This window comes from Sceloporus occidentalis, unplaced genomic scaffold (assembly GCF_023333645.1).
Source record: "Sceloporus occidentalis isolate IW3139 unplaced genomic scaffold, rSceOcc1.0.p SCAF_3, whole genome shotgun sequence".
NCBI lineage: Eukaryota > Metazoa > Chordata > Lepidosauria > Squamata > Phrynosomatidae > Sceloporus > Sceloporus occidentalis.
Window position 1 is genome coordinate 169520755 of NW_028316983.1, and position 23896 is coordinate 169544650.

The 23896-nt window shown below is 38.6% G+C and overlaps 1 protein-coding gene and 1 long non-coding RNA gene across 4 annotated transcripts in view; one reads left to right on the forward strand and one right to left on the reverse strand.

Annotated features, from left to right (window-relative positions):
* LOC149317091 (uncharacterized) overlaps window positions 1-22475 on the forward strand; it is an 87075-nt gene extending 64600 nt beyond the window's left edge. Inside the window, exons 1-3 of one of the 3 annotated variants that reach the window (XR_016280733.1) lie at window positions 5598-5772; window positions 11246-11412; window positions 22171-22475. This is a non-coding gene — a long non-coding RNA (uncharacterized LOC149317091). Of the gene's footprint in view, window positions 1-5597; window positions 5773-6068; window positions 6123-11245; window positions 11413-22170 lie in introns of those variants that run through there. The other 2 variants (XR_016280732.1, XR_016280734.1) reach the window with 2 other exon arrangements.
* On the reverse strand, window positions 1189-12512 carry PRL (prolactin). The gene is made up of 5 exons (XM_089518819.1): window positions 12473-12512; window positions 11223-11404; window positions 9735-9842; window positions 5535-5714; window positions 1189-1380 (listed from the first exon to the last, which is right to left on the reverse strand). Exons 1-5 carry the CDS (start codon window positions 12510-12512, stop codon window positions 1189-1191), a joined length of 702 nt encoding a protein of 233 aa, XP_089374945.1.
* Window positions 22476-23896: the final 1421 nt, after the last annotated feature.

Sequence of the window (23896 nt, forward strand, 5' to 3'; positions counted from 1 at the left end):
GAATTAGAAGCCTATATTACACACAGCGTATCTTCTGTTCAGCCCTTCTTCCTTTACTGAAGTCTTTAAAAGACTGGATGTAGCACTAGTATTGGCCAGATCTGCAGAGATTCTTTGTGGAGCAAAATGTTCCAGCCATCAACCAGTAAATGCACCCAAGTACCCTGTAGTTTCTTGAATATGAAAATCAGTCACAGTGACATGCTTCTACTTTTTGCACTTTTTTTGAAAGGTGAAAAATGATGTTAATCCCCTACTATGGACATGCAGAAATGGAGAATGAAAGCAGGAAAATGTTATTTGCCCTGTCTGTACCTGATCTGTAATGTAAAATGAATTAGTTTCCTTCCCAGTAAGACCAGATGCCCAATCTATTTTGAATATGTGTAATGACTTCTAAAGACGGTGCTTGTCAGCCAATTATTATTATTATTATTATTAGTAGTAGTAGTAGTAGTATCATTATGCTGCTTTATTTATATAGCACTGTAGGAACCAATGGTTTTCTAATATTCACAGGGACATAGGAATTTGCTTGGGCCATATTTCTTAGAGGGGAACAGCAAACAAAAGGTAATGGGCTTGAGGTGGGAGTTGAGGTCTACCCAGTAGCCTGTCCCTGCTGGACATTGGATCCTTCTGCTGAAGTTGGCTCTCAAACTAGAGACTCAACTCAAGACTTGACTTGAAAGTATCTTGCAATGACTTGAGATTTAGACTTGATGTGAGACGTGGAGTGAAGACCTGAATGCATCACTATCTGGTTCCTGGATACAACTAATGGTCCATACAGCCAAGGACGTGCCATATGGGAGCATTGGTTCCCCCAAGCTCTGGTTACTTGCCCTGTGAGGTTGGTAACCAAAAGAATAAGCATTCTGAAGATTCTAAACTCATCTGAATTTTGCACAAATACATTAATACATTTTTCTTAGTTTTTATTGCTTAATTTGAATATTGTTGTGACACTAGTAACAAAGACAGTAAAGTAAGAGAGAAACATGATAGATACTATAGTGATTGTTGGCATCCAAAAGCAAAGGAAAAACAGTATGATATGACTATAAATCATGAACCACAGGATGAGCTTTTTCATTTAGTGTATCCTGTACAGTGACAAGCGACAAAGCTAAAAGGAGATCATTTGGTATAAATGCTGTCATTTAAATAAAGTGAGGCCAAAGCTACTCAGCAGTTGCTATCATGAATGAGACGGCATTTCAAGAGTTTCAGGTAGTTGTCAATTTTGTTGGAGTCCCTACGCAAACAATGCAGTAGGTTGTAGAAAGCGAATAGACGAGAATCTTCATCAGCCAGTTGGAGGGATGGGAGTCCCGACCACTGAGAATAGACTTCATTGCCCAAATCACTTGGATGAACCTGTGGAAGAACAGGAAAAATTTTTTTAGCAGCTTTAGCAATCCTTGTGATATCTCTATTATTAGCACTGAAGATTCATTTTGAAATATTAGAAAATCCTGTCTTAGAGGGTATTTTTTTAAAACACCAAAAAGTAATTGAGAAAAAACACGCAAATTGAGAAGAACATGCAAATTGAAGAGAAGAACATCATATTTGCACTTCTTAATAAAAGCATTCAGATAGAGAAAGTAGGTTGAACAGTCTTGTACTTCAAGAGCTTGAATTAATTTTCACCCTGATTATTACTCAATTACATTGCATCTCTAATGAGCGAAGTGCTTTCAAATTATTTTTATATATAGAAAGAGAATGTCTTACTATTAGATTACATTATGAAACAGAACTCCCTTGGGTGAGATGGGACTGCTCACATATCAGAGTGGATATTTTTGATACAAAATGTGTACAGCACTTAAACTTTTTCATCCTCTCTTCTCCAAAACATAACTGGTTTGTTTTACAATTGCTTTCCCCCCTCCCGATAGCTAGCAGCTTCTATTGACACCAAGGTGTGTTGTTGTTGGTTGTTGTTGCTGCTGTTGTTGTTGTGTGCCTTCAAGTCGTTTCCAACTTATAGTGACACTAAAGTGACCCTTGGCAAGATATATTCAGAGGGAGTTTGCCTTTACTTTCCTCTGAGGCTGAGAGAGTGTGAGTTGCCAAAGATTTCCCAGTGGGTTTCCAGGCTTAGCAGAGATTTGAACCCTGATTTCCAGCATCAGACTCCAGGCCTCAAACCATTATATCATGCTGGCTTCCACCATGCTGTATAGATTACCTAAAATCAGTTGACTCCAGCATACTTAGCTTTGTTGGGTTGTAGTCAATATCTGCTATAGGGAAAGAGCTGAGAACCTTCTTCTATCTGTGGGATCATATAAGAACAGCAATAGATGGTTTGATGAGTGTTTCAGTCTAATACTTCTAGAAGGCACCAGCTTCTGGAAAACTGATTAAGATTCTACCCTCAACCTATTATCAGTTTCCAAAGTCAGCCAAACTGGAAGTCACTGGCAGATTATTTAGAAACCATCAAAACAGAGATTTAGAAAAACTGCATTCATTCTAGATTTGCTGGGCTGCAGGGGAAGCAGCCATATTCTAAGGAAAGAGGATTATTGCTAAAGAGCTCCACCTGATGTTTTTGCCATTTGTTCAGGGCATGGGTAGAGAAGGAAAGTTGTTTGGCTTTTTGTTGTCTGCTTCACCAACAGAGTGAATGATAAAACTGGTCAGGCTACATTGAAGGCCTAAATTTTGGACATTAGTGATCCAGAGACTGGACTGTAAACTGGTGATGCATTGCCAATTTATGAGATATTCACATGCAGGGCTTTTGAGATAACAGTGCTCTAGTCAGACCTCTAATCTAAATTATTAGATTAATGGAATGGGAACAGAGCAGGTTCAGGTCTGCAAAATGCATATTTTGAAGAATATATTAACATGCATATTTATTTTACTTGTAATGTACATGTTATGGAGTGCTTCTAATACTGAGTAGAAATAGTTAATCATTGCTAATCAGAGAAGTATCCACAGGCAATGTGACATATACATTTTAACTTAATAAAATACAAAAAGTAAGAAAGAAAGAAAGAAAGAAAGAAAGAACAAGAGATGATCAAAGAGAGGAAGTGTAAATATGAATTATTATGGAATGCATCCTGCATTGAAAGTCAGAGAAAGAGGATTCAATCCTCTATGTACTTTCTCTCAGAATAAGCCCTATTGTGTTAGTGGGATATAATTCTGAATTAACAGTCATATGACAATCAGACTGCTAGTCCTATCTACATTCCTTCATTTTCAGATGTCATCATGCCCTATTCTTTTAAAGAATATGAATGAATGAATGAATCTTTATTTATATACCGCTATTCCAATGATCACAGCAGTTTACAATCAGTTAAAATACGAAAACAGCAAAATCCAATAAAAGAAATCCCCCCACATTAAACGATAAAATACAAGCGATAAAAATATCCATCATTCAATCACCTTTTAAAACCATTAAAACCAATAACACCAATAACACCAAGGACATCCATTACATTACAAAAGCATAAAAGGAGAAGAGTGGAATTAAGGGACATGGGTAAAAGCAAGGCGGAAAAAGTGAGTCTTTAGGTTTTTCCTAAAAGACTCCAGGGAGGGGGCTGAGCGGAGCTTGTCAGGGAGAGAGTTCCAAGCCTGCGGGGCCGAAGCAGAAAAAGCCCTATGTGCAGACATCACATATCTCGTGTCAGGGACTTTCAAAAGCTGTTTCCCACCTGACCGGAGAGAAGACTATTTGGGTGTCATCAGCATACTGATAACACCGCGCCCCGTGTCTCCGGTTGATCTCTCCCAGCGGCTTCATGTACATGTTAAATAGCATAGGGGACAGAATCGCTCCCTGAGGGACCCCAGATGTGAGGGCCCTCTTGTCGGAGCGACAGTCCCCCAGCTCCACCATCTGGAATCTACCCGAGAGGTAGGAACGGAACCACTGCAAAGCAGTGCCCCCGATGCCCAACTCCCCCAGGCGATCCAGAAGGATACCATGGTCAATGGTATCGAAGGCCGCAGAGATGTCCAAGAGCATTAACAGGGACACGCTACCCCTGTCCATGCCCAGACGGAGATCATTGACTAAGGCGACCATGGCAGTCTCAACCCCATAGCCCGCCCGGAAGCCAGTTTGAAATGGGTCCAGATAATAACATAAGATAATAATAGTGCAAAATGTTGCATAAATTCTCTTATAAGAGGTGCGCTAGATCTATAACATGCTTCATTTCTTCTTGCACTAGCAGAAGTCTTCTGATTCTGTGGCTGCAAGTGCACAGCAGAAATATTGCAGCTTGACACCTCTTTAACTGTTATGGTCCATCCTATAAAATACTGGAATTTGTAGTTTCTTGTGGCACCAGGGCTCACTTACAGAGAAGGCTAAATATCTCACAAAACTACAAATTCCAGAATTCCATAGGATTGAGCCATGGCAGTGAAACTGGTATCAAACTGCATCATTTATATGGTGCAGATGTAGCCTATGACATGTACTGGGAATCCAAAAACTTTCCAGATCTGCAAGTCTGTGATGTATATTAGCTCTGGTTATATATGAATAAAAAGGTTTCCTTCATAAGCAACATGAAAAATATTAAATGTTTATTGTGTGACCGCCCAGCACTATCAGGGTGCATCTACACTGTAGAAGTAAAGTACATGTACACCACTTTAAGTGCTGTAGGTCCTTCCTATGGAATTCTGGTATTTGCAGTTTTACAAAGTTGTACAAGGTTTTCAGGCTTCTCTGACAAAGAGTGCTGAATTACCAGTCACAGGATTCTGTAGGATGGAGCCATGGCAGTGGTATCAAAGTGCATTATTTCAGCAGTGTAGATGCACTCTCAGTCAAATGATATTCTATTCCTGTTGGGTCTTTCCCTCCTTAATGGATTTTCTGTGCTAAGAGATACGTAAGCTAGAGCAAAGAGTCAGAAACATAGACATGTTATAAATGGAAGACTGCAGCATCTAGACTCCATATAAAACTCTATGAATGTTGCAGGGCAATTGTATGCTAAACGTGTTGCTGAGGTTTCTTAGACAGCATTTACTGTTTCTTTGTCTTTGCCTTTAACTTTCTGAAATATTTCTCTGAAACTTTTTCCTTTTAACTGAATGTATACTTTGGGGGGGGGGGGGGGGACAGACTGGCATGAAAGCCAGCTTCCAGCAAATTTGGGACCATGGCATACAGAAGCCACATGTCCCCAAGACACCCAGAAGTCGCAGCAGCATTCAGATGGAGGCCAACTTCCAGGTGCTCCGATGGCATGGTGTTTACATGCTGCACACCAGTGAAGCGGCTTGAAGCTGCCCATTGATGTGGCAGCTGGAAAAAGCTGAATATTTTTCCATCCCAAAAGGAGTGGCTCTTTGCCACTCCTTTTTTGGCTGGCTGCAAGGCAGATTGGGGCCATGGTGTGTGTTCGTTGTGGCCCCAATCCATCTTTGGAAGGGGTGGCTTCAAGCTGCCCCTTCAGGGCCATCTGTTTCAGCCCTTTGTTTTACTGTATGGATTAGGAAGAAGAAAGAATTTCAGAACCTTTTTTACTCACCCGTCCAACTATTCTCTCCATTCCCTCCAGAAGCCGTTTGTTCTGTGCCTCAATCTCCACGGCCTTCCAGAGAATGGTATCAGGAGCTTCCCTGATTCTTTGTACCTCAGAGGCCAGATGGAGTAGAGGGTCATTCCAGGAGCGGAGTACACTCAGCACTAGATTTAGCAGGTCTTCGTGCTGCTCATTCACACAAAATAATGTTGTTAAATACTGCCACACAAACTTTGTGCAAGAGGTACATAACATATTCTGAAGTGCAATGTTGTAAATATCATATTAGAGCCTTGAGTGTGTCCATTTACCAGATAGAGCAAGAGGCTGATAGGAAATTAATCAACCAGGATTTGACAAGTATTCTTTTAAAATAACAGCATACCTAAATACATATTATCAGTTCATTTTTCCAGCATTATTAGATGGTAGATGGTGTTTTATTCGAAGAAAGAAGCTACTCTGTCCTGCCCTGATGAACAGAATGCAACTTAATCTGATGATTAGCCTCAGCATTAATCAAACTTATTTATTTATTTTAGAAATATGGGATCTGGAAAATATTTGAACACATAATGGAAGATGCAATCTGTGGTAGGCCACTTCATCCAGAGCATTTTGAATGTCTACATATAGCACAGCAAACATGCCCAGGCATGGGTCTGATTTGCCTTTGAAGTGTTTTGCTTCTGGCTAGATTTCTTTTCTTTTGAAACTTTGCCACTGCTTGGGGTGAATGGGAAGATCAAAGGACCTTTTGCTTTCCTGGGATCCTCCTAGCCATTTCTCTGCCCTTGAGACCTCTCAAATGTTGACACTAACACTTTTACACTTCGCTTACTGTGGCAAAATTCACCTACCCTGCGGCACAACCTTTCCCTGCTTCTTGTACTGGAAGAACTTCAGTGCTACTGAGTCCAAATGCTCAAACACCACTCTTTTAGCCAAAACAAACAGAGAGAGGTCTGCATCCCATGTTTTGATTTCTGAAAAGTCTGCTTATTCAATGGAGCAGTAGCACTCAAAATGAAATCTATTTTGCCTGGAAGTCAATAAGAATTTGGTGTCAAATGGCTCTTGAATATTTTAAATACTTTCAGAATGTTTCCCAACAGTGCCAATTTCCTCTACAAATATAGGGACTAGAAACCTATTAATTAGACATCCCCACCCCCCACCCCCAACGCCAGTAGTATAAGGTAAATATCAATAATGTTTTTAGCATGTCAGAAGCTGGCACATTGGGTTATATGACACAACATACACTTTAGACAGTACCATCTTCCCCATCCTTGCCAGATGTGCCATCTCCTTCAGCCCCAACTGAAGCATGATTGTTACCAAAAAGATATTACCTCCACTTCTATCGCTAGGATAGATAGTGATGATTTCACAAGTCCTGCATGAGCATTTCCTGATTTTTGTGGAAGAAAATATTATTTTAATATGCACATGAATTACTATTGCATGAGCCAAGGAGACCTTTCTGTTTCATTTTATTTATGAGTACTTGAATTTATGAGTATGGTTTGTTTGTTTATTTATTTATTTATTTATTTATTTATTTATTTATTTATTTATTTATTTTATCATTTTTTGTTCTAAAAAGTCTGTTAAATTTTGAAACATTTATTGAAGAAATTGGTTGCAAGTTGTAGAAATATCTGTCCCTCATAAGACTAAGCCTGACAAATTTCAGATGGCTAATTGGAGATAACCTTATGTAGGTTTTCTCCTTCCAATTTTGTTGAACAACCAAGTCACACCATGCCTGACTGTTGGCTACATTCACTGGATATATCATATCAATAGCCATAGCACTTACATTTCTGTACCGCTAGGTACTCTCTAAGTGGTTTATAATGTGTTAGCCAATTGCCTACACTCAATGGACATCAAACCATATATACATATTTCCAAATCCTGCTGTACAGCTTGGAATGATTCAGAAAGATTTCTTTCATGATTTTTATAGACAATCTCTGGAATCCTGTTGGTTACATATGTTTCAGAGGAAGAAACTAGCAGCCCACCTCTGAGTATTCCTTGCCTAAGAAAACCCTATGAAAAATTCATGGGGTCACCATAAGTCAACAGGTGACTTGAAGGTGCAAACACGTATACACAACACATCCTTTTACATTCATTGCCGCCTCCTCCCCCACAGGCCTGCTGCAAAAGGGAGGTGAGCATTTTTCTGGACATTTAATGGCTGGGGAAGAGCATGGGGAGCCCAGGCAGCATCCAAGAATAGTCATTTGTCTCCTAGAGAGATCATGGGAAATACAGGAGAGAAACATGCTGCTTGTGCCTGGATACAGAAGTGCAACCTGATGCTGTCCAAGTAACCCACACTCTCCTTCTGCATTAAATGGCCAAAGGAGTGCACTGTTGATTTTAAAGTAGGCTTGTGTGCCCAGGAATCATTAGCTAGGAACTCCCACACAGGCACTCCAACCCTTGGGTTACACTCCAACGCGAGTGATGTAGGATTTCATCCAGTCATTTTGAAAATGGTATACAGTACAGCACAGAGGTGGCCCTAGTTTAAAAAAATCAGCTTCTGAAAACTTTCAGAAGGACACACGGAGTGGTTATCATGGAACAATAGCCTTCAAATTTGGGTACAGGATGATTTGCTTCCTTTTATCCTCTGTTGTGAGGGGATAGAAGATGGGGTGTTGTCGTTGTTATTGTTGTTTTGGCAATTTGTATGAACATGGATCTCTACGAATATCATAGAGACTTGCCTAGATAAGAAAACTGCAAAATTTCAAAAGGCTATGTTTTCGGCCTGAGAGCCTTATGATGAAACTGAGGGAAATCGTTTAAGACCTTTGCTTGTGTAAAAAGATGGGGACTAGTGATGGATGTGGAACATATGAAACAGATGTAGATGAATTTGAAATTTCATTTCCCATGTAAATACACAGTGCTACACACACAACCCAGTCTAACAATCTGGACAAAAGCTCTCCTAATGTTACCACTCCTTGGAGAGAGAAATAGCAAAGAGCACTAAAGACGAAACAGCCTTGCAGTACATTATCTCAACATCCTTTCCCCAGCCTTTATAGTAGAGAGGCCTAATAAAGCCATTTACTGTAATCAGAAATTGCAGTTGTCAGTCACAAAACTATACCTCTCTTTTCTTTCAACCTTTTTTACCATCTTATTTTGATTATACAGCCAACTTGGGGAGAAATGGAACAGTTTCCAGGGGAGTCTGTGCCTCCCCCTGAATCCTAAAGACTTAAAAATTATGTTCAGATTGATTCTGTTTTTGAGGAGTCTTGTTTTGATTTGGATATCTAAATCTTTCTGAATAAGTCTGATATGTTTCAGAATCATAGGCCTGAAACACACAGTCTGGAAGGAGTGGCCACAGTCCCAAACCGACCCTTTCACACAAGCATAGGTCTTAAACTATTTTCTTCAGTTTCATCCTAAGGCTCTCAGCCCAAAACATAGCCTTTCGACAGTAAGGGCTGTTCGACAGTGGAACACATTCCCTCAGAGTGTGGTGGAAACACCTTCTTTCTTTAAACAGAGTTTGGATGGCCATCTGATGGGTATGCTTTGATTGGGAGTTCCTGCATGGCAGGGGATTGGACTGGATGGCCCTTGTAGTTTCTACCAACTCTATGATTCTATGACCCTCCTAAAAAGGCTGGCTTTTCTCAGCTTAGTACGGCCTCAGCATGGCTTCCATCCACTTCGGGGGCATTCATAATGTAAACGCCAGACCCCCAAAGTGGCCAGAAGCTGCTTTATTTGGCTTGTGTATTTTAGTTACTCTAAAGCACACCCTTACTATGCCACTATGGCTGGATTCTGAGGTTTCTAAATTAGCAAATGAATTTCTTTTCATTATTTCCTTAGAAGCTTATTCATATAAGCCAGAATTGGCTTCTCCCAATTCCATTTTACCTTCTACTGCATTGATTTTTTCTTTTTTCCACCATTAGAAGTGGGGCACTATCAGCAGAACTCTTTGCTATGAACCTTTTATATGCTGTAACTCTACACCCGTTCAATTTTATAGGTTTTCCTAGGTTTCCTGCGACCATTATAGGTGTCCCTCATTCTTCTTTTTCATTTTTAGAATGAAATCTGTAGATGTTTTTATCTGCAACCTGCTCTTGGCTTGCTCTTAATTATATAGAATGTGATATATATATGGATAAATAAAATGGGCACACTTACATGAATCTGTTGAGCTTGCTCTTTGTCTTCAGGAGTAATGAGGGAAGAAGTATGACAGCTGTTAACAGCCTTTGCAATAAACCCCCGGCCCTGAGTGTAGCGTTCATCCTGAAGATAGGCAAAGATTACTTTTAATGCACTAGGTAACTCTCATAAAAGAAAAGAAACACTGTATTTCACCTTTTCTTTTCATTTGTTACCTGAACAAAATTTATCCATTAATTTTGTATCAGAGCTTTATTACATGCACCCCTATGACTGAGTCAACAGTAATTTGCTTTAACTGTACTGGGGGAAAATCACTTTTGACTATCAGATTTCTCCATAATCCCCTTATAAATACGATCTGACTTATTTTGTGAAGTGCTTCACAGTCTGTGACCCCAGTAAATAGTGTGGTACAGAAAATTTCTTCTGCCAAACTTCAAAGTGACAAAACAGCATGGATTTTTTTTTTAAGCTATTTTTCTTCCTACAAAGCATTCTGCTAAGATTGCTCTTTGCTTTTTGGTTCTGCTCCTTTTTACTTGTTACTTTAAAAGGCTTCTATATATTCCTTCTGTGTTTTCTTTCACACCACTCCATCTGTTTCTGTTGTGACTCCTAAGGGGAGACTTCTGTGAGACAAACCCTTCAGTACTCTTGGACTGTTAATGAGACCTAACAATCTGCTCTTCTCTCCTTTCCTAAACTTGTGTCTTAAGAATCATGTACTTAATGTCTCTATACTATGATATGAAGTGTGATTTTTTTTCAACACTGCTGAGAAGTGTGCTCAGTTCATCTGGTATTCTGAAGGTCATTTCTTTTCATCCCCAAACTAAAATAGAATATCTTGTTGAACATTCATTCTAGTAATCTGCTTAGAAGAGAGTGTAACTGTCTTCATGATATTAAATATGGCTTTAGAAAAAATTAAAGATTGTTAATTAAAGTTTATTATGTTTTAGTACAAAAAGTGTATTTGATAATGAGTACATAAATAGAGTAAGATCTTTTAGATCATATTCAGTAAGCTGACCTGTGTGTGTTGGTAGAACAGAAAGATATATTCAAGGGTATGTTATGCAGTTGAACTTTTGATGTCGTTATAATAATAAGGGTGATACGAAAGCCCAAGAAAAACAATAAATCAATAACTTAGCACTTTATTTGTGATATTTCCTATAATGAAATTGAAGCAGAAAGGATAAACTAGCTACCTCTTTGCCATAGCTACCAATGTTGCCCAAATTTGCTATAGTGTGGAGCGAGCAATATGTGAACATCCAAATGTTGTTGTACTACAGTTCTCATCAGACCTTGCCAACGTGGCTAATGATGCTAATGAGAATTGGTGGTGAAGCTAATGAGAATTGCAGTCTAGCACCATGTAGATGGCTACAGGTTGCCTATTCATGCCATACAGCCTGGCATGTCTTCCTGTTTGCTTTACTTTGGAATACATTCTGTTAAAAGTTACATTCTGTGAAAGGCTTGCATACTTACAAATTCATTGAATATTTCTGCAGAAAGAGAATGGATATAGTGTGAGAGTTTGACAGCACGGTCAAAAAGATCCCCCAGGGACACCTGGCAACTGTCAGAACCATTGGGACAAATAGGTGAAGAAGTTACACACTTTCTTGACAAGAACGTGTTAGTCATCAGCAGGATAGCCAACAGCACACCTGTTCAGGTAAAAAACGTAGCAGGTATACAGAAAACAAACAATTTAAGAGAAGAGAAACAGTATTATGTGCTTTTTTGATTCTTACTTTAATGCTTGGTTACATTAAACAACCATATGTGAGAAAACCAATTTGTGCACTAAGTAAATATAGATATATAATCAGATTTGCATAAACGTTAAGAGTGTGGAAAAATAGGTTGAGTCCTTTCCGTCTCTGGCTTCTCCCAGGAGTGGCTTGCTTCTCTACAAACATATGGCATTTAAATTAAATTTGTGGGAGGGTGGCTAGGTCACTCTCAAGATTTTGATTGTCTTGGGATTCTGTCTGCAGGTTTTCCGCAGCTGTGCTTTTTAAACTCTTCTGCATATGTACGTCTTAAGTACTTACATTAAAAAGAAGAAGAAGAAGAAGAAGTGTGCTGTGATTCCTTCATTGGGGCTTCTGAATGTGTTGAGTGTGCACTGCTGCAAAATCCTCTCAAGCTTTATAATTTATATTACATAATCTTTAAAGATTAGAACTTGATAATTCTGTACATGGGCTGTAAATTGGTCATATTTGAAAAATACAGAAACTAGTCAAATATATTAGTTATCAGCTGGATGTATTTATTCTATATTTGCTTGAACTGTGCTCAAGGAAGCCTTTTTATAAAGAATAGATTCAATTAAATTTAATAATAGTGATGATTTATTATTGGGAGAAGCTTTGTTCCAGGGATAAAGCACATGCCTGGCATATAGCAGGTTCCAGGTTCAATCCCAGACATCTCCAGTTAGAAAGATCAAAGAAAGGTGGTGAGTAACTTTCTTCGTTGTGATCTTTCTGGACAGCCATAACCTATCTGAGCAGATAATACTGACTTAAGGGAGAAACATTCTGATCTGTGTTATCACCACTTCTAATGGTCTGAACTTTGGAGAAGATTTTTTCCTTATGTTTTTCTTTTCAAGAATGTATTTTTCTTGAAATGTAGAAAAACTCCTTGTTAGGTACCTATATAGTGATTATTCAATTTTATATTCTCTTAATCTAAATAAGTAGAGAGAGTGGCAAGACACATACCTTTCAATGAAGTCTTTTTGTCAGTCATGGCGAAAACCATCTCTGCTGACTTGCTTTATCAAGCAGAAGATGGAAGTTCTCATTCGTAGCACCTTTAGACTCCATCTTTATATACACTTAGGTGCCCATTTTGCATAAATGAAGCAGGTTTGGACAGGCTTTGGTCACTTTGCACATCACCTATTAACGTTCATAATTGCAAACATCAAATGGTCCTTATTCATATTCAGCAAGAGCTGGTGGGCTCCAAGAATAATCCTGATTAATTAAGTTGGTTACAAAAGTTCAGCTTTAAAAATCATATAAATTATAGCCAATCTGACTGTTTCTCATTGTTATTTTTAATGTGACTAGAAGAGAAGATTAGAGAAGAAAATTAGATATTATGAATATGGAAATGTCTATCAAAGGTGATGGAGATAAGCAAATTATGTTATTTTATTTGTCATCTTTAAGAAATAGTAGATTTTGCACTTAAATGGTTTATTAAAGGCTTACTGCTGTAATAAAGAACTGGAAATAAAAAAAGAACATCAATTTGATATTTTTAGATCTTTGTTGGTTAACTATTGCACATCATAAGAATCTCACCTGTGTTTTTAAAATAAATTTAAGAGAAAATAATGTACAGTGGGTCCTTGGAATCTGCTGGGGTTTGGTTCCAGCCTCCCCCTTCCTATGGATAGTAAAATTCGTGGATGCTCAAGTCCAGTTAAATACAATGACACAGTAAAATGGTGTCCTTTATATAAAATGGCAAAATCACGGTTTGCCTTTTGGAATGTACATATTTTTGAATATTTTTGAAGCTGTGGATTGTTGACTCCATGGATAAGGAATCCATGAATTCAGAGGGCTGGCTGTAATTATTTGGCTGTGATACCTGAAAAACCAGGGAGGGGTCATTTTGTTGTCCATCTGCACCTAGGTTAGGCTATGGGTTTCTTGCACCTTTCCACCTCCATCTGCCTTCATATGAAGATTCTGGCCATAGCTGGGTCAGCTAAGTCAAGATGAATCCAAAATGAAGTTTTTTTTAAAAAGTTCAATATAGTTCACCCTTTGTATCCATTGATTCCACACACACACACACAAATTCAACCATCCACAGCTTGAAAATATTCAAAAATAACAGAAATCCCAAAAGCAAATCTTTTCATTATACCATTGTATTTCATGAGATTTGAGCAGCCACGGATTTTGGGATCCATGGGGGGAGGGGTTTCCTGGAACCAAATCCCAGTGGATACCAAGGTCCCACTATGGAAAATTTGGTTTTTAAAAAGTCTTTCAGGACTTCTTAATGAAAGACTGCATGGAGTTAACTTTCATTGGTCTTGGGTCTCTACATTCTATGTTCTCTGAAGTTCATGATCTTGAGATGGATGTGTATGTAATCCCTAAGGATGTTCTGGTTAAGGAAAGGGTGGAACATTTCCCATCATGCCTATGTTGGGTCTTTCATCTTTCCTTGAAACCAACATGCAGTACCTTTCAATTTTAACCTCTTTTACTATAACCAAACTCCAGTAGGTCATGATGGACATCCATTGCAAAACTGCAGCTGTGCACAGCAGGTCAATCTACCGCTTGATAGGACAAGGCAAAGTTATCAGGAATTCAGGACACAAGTCTTCCATGGTCTGGGCTTTCATATGTCTTTGCAGTCTAAATAAATCTTCTGCAGAATTACCACTGTGTAAATACCATCATGTATGTCAGTAGAAATTAGAATGGATTCCTACCTTTTTTTCCTTTTTGTCAGGCTGAAGTCAATATTGTTTGAGTTCTCTAGTGGATTTGCACAAACTGAACTCGCTTTGTTGAATAATTCAGCGTATCCTAAAACTCTTACAAAAATGGGTTGAATTTCACTAATTTGTGAAATGACTTTAGTAATTCGCAAGAATATTGTAAGATATAGAAATCCATTGGGATGGGGAAAGTTAATTTATATTAACTCAGACTACACTTTTGCATTGAAATATTTGCCTCAGATATTTTCATACCAGAAGAAAAAACATACAATGATGCTTTCCTTGAAACACTGAAACATTGTTTTTATAATGACTTTGAGATCTCCTCTCACCCATATATTATTATTCCCTTCCCCACAGAATATACAGCCCAAAATAGCTGTTGCATCAGTAACTTGTGACTCTCTTACCTCATTGTTACTTGCTTTGGCCTTTTTTTGATGGATTGAACACTCTTTATCCAGTGATATTTTGCAGACTGGGAGCAGAGAGCTATGATACACACATGCCAATGAGAGATCCCCATATATTTTAAAGATATTATAGTTTGATTAATATACTTTGTATCTGTTTTTTCATCTGCATTTGTATCTGTTTGTTTTGATCTTGTCATAACAAGACATATTCTTGTTATGCCACATTCCCAATTTTGGGAGAAAAGTGAAGGGAGAAATGTGAGAAAAGAAAGGAAAGGATAGCTTGCATACCAGGAAAGAACTAGAAGTCTGTATATTAGGGATCACAAAGAAGTGAACAGGCAAATATTGTCAATAACCACAAGCCCTGCAGTTTAGGCATATATTTATTTCTAATATAGCTCAAACTTTAATCTTCTCTCATGATTCAGAAACTGAAATCTGCCATTGATGGAAGCAATACTCAAGACCAGCCTCCCACAACCTGGTGTCTTACAGATGTGTCTGGATTCTCCAGAGCTTGTGAAAGTTCCTTTTTTCACAACCTCCAGAGTCTGTGATTCCCAATTCTGTGGCCAAATAAGAACGATAATTCAAACACAGTTGGAAGGCACCAGGCTGGACTTCCTCTGGACTTGGCATTTGCCTGATGAAAGTAATATTTAACTTTAGAAAACAAAGTCTCGTGAAATATCAGGCCAGTGTTATGCCACATTTGCCAGCAAGGGCTATTCAGGTAATAACTCCCTTGTTGTGAAATCTCCCCCCCCCCCCAAGAAAATACACAAACTTCAAGCCATTGTTAAAGAGATAAGGGTAGATTTGACCATTTTTGAATGGCTTCATTGGCAAGTCCTTAAAACACTGTCCTGAAATATGCCATCAAATAGTGAATTGTCCTGAATATTACAGTAGGCTAGAGGAAATAAACTCCCTGTTCTTTGAATATTTGAGAATTTTTGTATTTAGATTCTTTTGTGGGGGGTGGGCAGTAGTCCTGCTGCATACGTAATATGTGACATTAGTACTTACAGAACAGCTTTGAAAATTAAATGAATAAGGAATCATTTTAATGAATGGTTTTTCAGATAATCTAATGAATATTGCTACTGGAACTTACATATGCATAGAACCCTGTGCTAATTATTCTATAACTATTTGTGCAACTGAAGCACTGAAGGTGAACAGGCCAAAAAAGTGAATATATGGGGCAAAAGCTAGAAAAAGAAAATTATGGAAGCCTCATCTGAGATGGAACTGTGAACAAAGAAGGGTATGTTGGCTAAAAATAAGAACTGTAATGAACTAATAAAATATTAAAGTCAAAATAGACCCCTTAACTCTTTTGTTTTTCTACAGTGGGCCCTTCTACTGCAGGTTAGTGGATGCCAAACTCTGTGGATGTTCAGGTCCTGTTAAATACAATGGCGTAGCAAAATGGTGTGTCTTATATAAAATGGAAAAATCATGGATTTGTTTTTGAATGTATATATTTTTAAAATATTTTCAAGCTGTGGATGGTTGAATCCATGGATAAGGAATCTGGGGATCTGGAGGGCTGGCTGTACAATGAAATGACTTACTATACAAATCATGATGGACAGTTTCCAGCAGGGGTGGATCACTCACCCAGAGAACCCCAAGAAGTAGAATCTATCTTAACAATAAGAGATGGGTGCTTTAAAAGTGATTTTGCTGACACTAGCAAATTTGCACTGGTGGCCAAAAAAAATCCATTTTTTTAAAACAAATAAGGTACACTGAAGCATATGCCTTGTTTTTAAGGAGGATCACAATTCATGGAGGCTTTAGAGAATGTGATCCACTACAAACAGGCTGAATAACCCTTCCACACAATGCCTGGCTTACATGAGAAGAGGTACTAAAATGTGATAACATCAACACCATGGCAAATTCATTTGTCAAGATAGGAGGCCCTGGCGGTTATGCAAAAACAGTTAGAGAAGGGCCATGTGTTGCCCACCCTGATGGATATATTAGTGGTGAGAATGTGTTATACTGCAAAATGGGGAACTTCCTCAGTTCCCACTGTATACATATTATTTGGAGGGCATGTCTAAATTCACTGCATCAGAGTAAAAGATGAAAGACAAGAACTAAAGTTTTTTTAAACTGGAAATTTTTTATTGAGTTTTAACAAAAAGCATAAAAATTTTAAAAAATTTAAAAAGCATATGGACAACAAATAGAGCAATTTATTAATTTCTATATAAATGAAATGATTTTGGAATATTACTTATTACTGTTACTAATAATAAAATTAATAGTGATAATAATCTTCAGTAAACAAAATGGTAATTAAAGGAACAAGATGTAATCCAATTGCATCAGACCCAGTGGTGTCACTAGAGTTGGCATCACGCAGTACAGTAACTCATGGTGTCACTCTCCCATCGACCTCTTCCCATACCTCACCATACAGAATCCTTAGTATTGTTTTCTGTACTAATGTTACTCAGAAATCTTAATTCCTATATATCAATGAATGTAATGGTAATAATTGTGATATAAACAACTAGCAAAATTAAAATTATACCTTTAAAGTACAATAGCATGCAAACAGCCTAAATGTATTTACATGCACATAGTTTCATGTGGCTAAACTGAAAATTTGCTAAGCTATGATATTTTTAAAGAAAATTTAAAAATAATTTTTAAAATGAATTAAAAAAACATTTCTTTAAAATTATTATTATAACTTTATTACGGCCATTTGGCCAGCACATTTCTTTAAAATAAAGAAACTAAGTCCTCTCCTTTTTCCACCCACTGAGCCTCACCCCACTTACACCATCTGTTCAGTGTTTTAAAGGAACTCAGGTGAACATCACAACCTGTTTCTACCAAAAGGCAGATGTTTTGGGAGCAGGGGTGTCACTTGGTGCCATCTGCACCCCTCACACCTCTCCCGAGTGACACCGCTACTCAGGCCAAAGCTCCTATTTGTGTGGGATCATTTTTCCACTACTGGCCAGACAAATACATACTTTCTCTCCTTGTTTAAGGAGAGAAGCGTTCCCAGGCATTGCGTGATTATCATTTGCTATTTGATGTTCTTTTGTTGCCTGTTTTATCATACCATTTCCTGTATTCCTATGTATTTTATATGTATTATCCTATTACTTCTTAGATTGTATGTCATAGGCAGGTTTACTCTTACATATTTATTGTTTTATGTACAGCGCTGTTCAAATCTACAGAATAATAATAATAATAATAATAATAATCCTGTGGTTTACTGCTTAGTTCAGAGATTTAAACCAGAGTGTGTAGTTGCTATACATGTAGCTCACAGGAGCCCAGGGAAGTTCTACCCACATTTCATAAGTAGACATCTATGTGACATCTAACTCAGTCCTCAGAGAAGTAGTAGTGGACAGTTCTGGCAGGAGGAGAGAAGGGAATCTTCAGAAATGAAAAAGATATTGAGTGAAGGCTTTAGTAGGGATAGGACAGAGATTTGTAGAAATATGCTTGTATGTTTGGGAGTTGGTATAGCACAGTGGTTAAGAGCAGGTGCTATGAGTGTGTGTGACAGTGTTTCACTTGAAAACTTGGTTACTATAACTTTGCTCTGAACGTTTACCATTTATGTTTTTGGAGGATCATATTATTCCAGAAATATATAATGGGAGAAGAGATTGTTAATCACATTAATTCTTTATTTGATATTCTTACTGTGTCAAAAAAGCTAACTTCCCCCTGGTTTTAAAAACAAAATATTTTGAACTGAATGAACAACAGGATCTGGTCTTAAAAATTCCGCATGTAAACTATAAAAATATAAGTAGAATTTGAACTGGTATATAATAGATAATAGAGTTTTGTTCTGCTTTTATCTAAAGCAGCTCCAGCTGTGTCATGTCTACTTCTTTCATTCTAATTGCTCGCTATAATCTCTGAGATTTGGGACTTTCATAAAAAATGAATGGAGAAAACCATAGCTTGATTTCATGTATGTCTATTGGTAAATAATGCAAGTGGCTCTTTCTCCTCTTCTCTTTATAAAAGATCTTGACATTTTAAAAGTCTTTTCAAAATGATTGTCACAGAGTGGACAGATAGAGAATAAATAAATACTTAGTTGCTCTACACACAGGCCAATGTTACAACTCAGATAAAAGCACAGGAGGGTGGAGTAGTATTCTCTTTCTTTCTTTCTTTCTTTCTTTCTGATTGAAAATTATTGTGAGATTGAAAATGTAACTGTGTGCCACATGGTACAATACAGACCAGCAGGTTGAAAAGTAAAATCAAGAAATAACATTAACATTGAAAGTAATTCTCTTGTCTGTTGGTCCTTTTGGAACACAATTTGGAAACTGGAGACAGGCACAAGGATCCAGCATTCCCTTACAATTGTCCTTGAAACTGTTTTACATACATGGAATTCTACAGCATGCAAGAGCTTTGCATTTGGTACAAGCCAAGAGCAGTTCCACATTCCTAAATGAGAAGCGGAAACTCATGTTATGGTAGTGAAGTATTTTACTGTTATTGCTGTATTTGCTATGAACCCTGATGGATTGGAGACCCAGATCAGCTTGTGATCTGAACATTACTTCAGGGATGTGCAGCCACAAAGAAGGAACTTCCTTATTCTCCAAGATGCTCTTCTCTTGCAATATAACAGTTAGGTTTCATCCAGTCTGTTATTTTTCACAACTTATTTGACTTGCCATTACGGGTTTTTATTAGATGTCCCCCCCCCCCCAAAAAAAAAAGGTTCCATTGTATGAGGGGCAATTAGGATTCTCCCACTTCCTGATGTGCGACAAAAACATGTATCCCTATTGTTGCCACCACTTCTCAGCCCCATCTTGCCTCTCCCCACTGCCACCACTGCTCCTATCTCTATCTTGATTTAGCTCCCTTTCTTTCCCAGTTTCTTGCCTTGGAGCACTGCTTGTCTATGGGGTTGTTCTCACTAGGTGAAACCCCGCGTTCTGAATCGAATCCAAGGAGTGGCGTTCCTATTAGGATCCGATTTAAACCTAGAATGGTTCTAGAGCAACCCGCAATCGTCTCCATTACAAATCGAATTGTAGAGCGGAATAAAATTTTGATTCGAGTTTTCCTCATTTAACGCGTGTTAAAAAAACACTAGGGTCTGACCTACGTTTTTCCATTGATTCGATTTAGGAACCGGAGCATTTAAATAGGAACGACAGCATTTGAAATTGCGTTAGATGAATGGGAGGAGCGGAGTGCGATGGGGCTGTCCTTGGGGGAGTTGCCCTTTCTGCCCCCATCCGTCTGGCTGTCGCCATTTTTGCTTCCCTCACCCCTTTGTCCGCTGTGGTCTTTCAATAAGAGATAAGGATTATTTTTATTTTTTATTTTAATGGTTTACAGGCGCTTAATCTCTTCAGCGCTTTAAGCACCTGAAGTCCCGGCTGCTCAAGCGCCTGCATCTGCCGGTGGATTGCAACCTCCCCTCTGGTGGGGAGAGCCCATTTCTAACGGAGGAGAGGCAGGAAGGGAAGGCTCCTCTCAAAGAGGCATTCCCTGCCCGCTTGGGCACTGATCTCACCCAGGCAGGGAAGGGAAAGCTCCTCGTGAGGAGGCATCTGATCTCGCCCAGGCAGGGAAGGGCTCTGATCAATTGGGGGGGGGGGGGGATAGAGCCTTTCTCCCTCCATTTCTCAAATGGAATCTGCCTTCTCCTCCAACCCTGGAAAGAGAATCTTTGGGAAGAGTGCTCCCTCCCTGCTTTTCCAGCAGCCTCCTTCATTGATCTCTGGGCTCTCTGAAGGGATTCTCCCTGGCTGTCTTGGGAGACAGGATGCTGCCCTCCAAAACCTATCCCATAGTTCCTCTGGAAAGAGCTTGGGTTTCTTAAATTCGCTTTGCCAGAAGCCTCCCCCATTGATCTCTGGGCTCTCTGAAGGGATTCTCCCTGGCTGTCTTGGGAGACAGGATGCTGCCCTCCAAAACCTATCCCATAGTTCCTCTGGAAAGAGCTTGGGTTTCTTAAATTCGCTTTGCCAGAAGCCTCCCCCATTGATCTCTGGGCTCTCTGAAGGGATTCTCCCTGGCTGTCTTGGGAGACAGGATGCTGCCCTCCAAAACCTATCCCATAGTTCCTCTGGAAAGAGCTTGGGTTTCTTAAATTCGCTTTGCCAGAAGCCTCCCCCATTGATCTCTGGGCTCTCTGAAGGGATTCTCCCTGGCTGTCTTGGGAGACATGAAGAGGGGATGCTGTCATGCAAAACCTATCCCATAGTTCCTCTGGAAAGAGCTTGGTTTTCCTAAATTCGCTTTCCTAAATTCGCTAAATTCACAAACAGTCAATGAAATGGAAACGATGCCAAAAGATAAATCGCTTCCAAATATTCCGGATTAACGTTACGTCATTCTGACGTACTATTGATTGACAGCTCCAAATAAGGTATGGAGGAGAAGAATCGCTTTATTTAAACACCGATTTCATGCCAAGTAGGAAAGCTTGCAGGTAAAAACTTCGATTTAAATAACCAGATGGGAACAATGAACAAAGCGATTCGGATAGCGGGATAAGAACAGTGTTATTTTGAATCGATTTTATTAAAAACGTATTTTAAATCGTTTCAAATCTTAAGTGGGAACAACCCCCAAAAGGCAAATACGGAAGCAGCAACATGAAATGAAGCAAGTGGAAAAAGAAGAAAGTGATGGGGTGCAGCTGCAAGTCAGAGAAGCATAGTACAAGAGCAAGGTGCAAGAGGCTAGGGGGAAGTGATCGAGGGTAGAAGGTACAGCAGTAAGGGATGGAGACAGTAGAGAGGAAAGGAGGGAAACGACATGCATCAGAAGCAAGACAAATAGGTGCAAGGTGAGACAAACTGCAAAAAAAGAGGTGTAAACTGTAAGCTTGTCTTGTCTTTCCAGTGTGTTTTTTCCTGTGAATCAGATGGCAGTTCTTCTCAGTGGCTTTCTGGGATATTTTTATGGATCTGTATCTTTTTGACACCAATTAAAAATGATGGCAAAAATATCATTATAAGAATAAGAATAGTATTATAAATTCCTGTGCATGACAAAATGCCTCTTCTCCTCCCATTCCTTCTTCTAATAACAAGATAGATTTGCCGAAAGGCAGTGATGGATCAAGATTGCATGGTAAATTCCATGGCCAAGCAGAGATTTGAATGTGGGCCTCTCTGTTCCAAATCCATTTCTTCCGACTCAGTACAGTATACCGGTTTTCTCAGAAGAGCAGTTACTAATAAAAAACTAGGACCAACATTGAAACATAATGGTAGAATAAAAGGCAGCTATTCATGTGCTGAATGCAAATTAAATGACAGGATGTGAGAGGCTGGAACATGGCAATCCTTGGGCATGGTACTCTAAGATGTTAGTATCTATATAACTATACTATACTATAGATGTTAGTATCTATATTCTTTTTTCCTCATTGGTTCTAGAAAGCGAAGTCCTGACTTTGCATTTGTCTAATTGTCCAGTGGAAAGTAGGAACTAGTTCATACCACAATAATTTCCCCCTCTCTTTCTCCCACAGGAGCTGACAGATATAAAAATGTTGTACTCATCCAGTGAAATAGCCATATTATTTTCCTTTTGCTGATTCCATGGCTAGCTGCACCAACATCTCGAAACTCCTTTCTGAATGAAGCCTCTGAAATAGCTTTTGGAAATATGGCAAGAGCCTTTCTTTATAAGAAGCCATTTGGACTGCATGTTGCTGTTTTCCCATTTTTATTTATCTATTAATTTATTTAATGTTTCTCTGATTTCTGTATGTTTAACAGATGTAGTATGCTGTTTTCTGCTACCCATTCATTGCACTTGTTTTGAGATTTTATATATATATATATATATATATATATATATATATATATAGTTTTAAATTGCTGTTTTATTATTTCTTCCTTGTCTTTTCTTTACCTTAAACTCTCTAGAGGAAATTGTTTTAAATAAATCAATATGTGATTTTAAAAACAAATAATAACTACTTCACTGTTCCACAGGGTAAGCCTTCAAAACTGGATGATTCTCTGCACCTATGCTCTCCATACAAATACAGCCTCCATTATATGGAGTCTTTCATTCTAGCTATGGGTAATGAGGCTTGTTTTTTTCACACATAAAGGTAGTACTGGTTTGGGAGAGGCTGACACAGACCCTTGTCTATGGCAACATTTCCACATTCACACCTAAGAAAAGGTAGAAATGATAGAATCAACAATGTCCTTTTAGCAAAAGCATATCCCATAGCTATCTGCTCTGTTAAAGGTCAACTACATTAAAGGGATTGTTCCTTAACAGTTTTGAATTTAAAAATTCATTAAATAGTGGATGTCATCTTCTGCAGCCACTGCACTAATGAATGTATTTGCATCTCATCAAACCAGGGATTGTTACTTTTGCAATATTCTTAATATTGGCTGAATGTCCTTTGCTGAGAACTGGTTAAGGACAGGTTTGTAATGTTAACAACATGGTATTGTAGAGGCAATACAATGCCAGTGTTATTACTAATAAAAAGTATAAACGTTATCATAATTGTGGACTAGGCTTACTGGTAAGAGTGGGAGAAGATGGATCGGTGCAGAACAACCATTAAGTGTCTGCATTTGGTATCTCCTTTAAGAATCAGGAGGTTGTCTGGAATTGATTTTTTTCCAAGCCTCCAATATCCCCAAGGATCATCCTTTACCATTTCAGACCCTCACAAATGGGTCTTAGTCCACTAAGTGTGTTATACTTTTAAAACCCTGTTTAATCCCCCTTCCTTATCTCTGTCCCACTGTTAGCAGATGTACCATCATACATGTATGAAATGTCTTTTCTTCCACAAAGCTCACACAACGTTGAATGTGTGTAAAAACAAGCTTCCTCACCTGTGTCTAAACAGCCCTTTGGGACACTGCAATTTTTGAGTTTTGTGTGATGGTGAATCCATGTACAATTTCATCTACAACAAAAGTTCAGCCCTGAACTTGTTATTCTCACAGAAATAACACAAGTCATTGGATCTTATTCTTAATAAACAAAGTTATCTTCTTAGAGCATCATGCTCAATCAGCAGGGCCACGTTTTTGTATGGGAAAAAGTAACATTTCTGCTAATAAATAGGGCTGTCTCTATACAAACATTGTCCTGACCAAACAGAAACAATCCTATGCCTGTGAGGGTGAGAGAGATCCATGGTGGAACATCTGCTACATTCAGAGCCCTACTAGATCTCTGTGACCCAGGAGTGGGGAAGAGACTTCGGTTTTTCC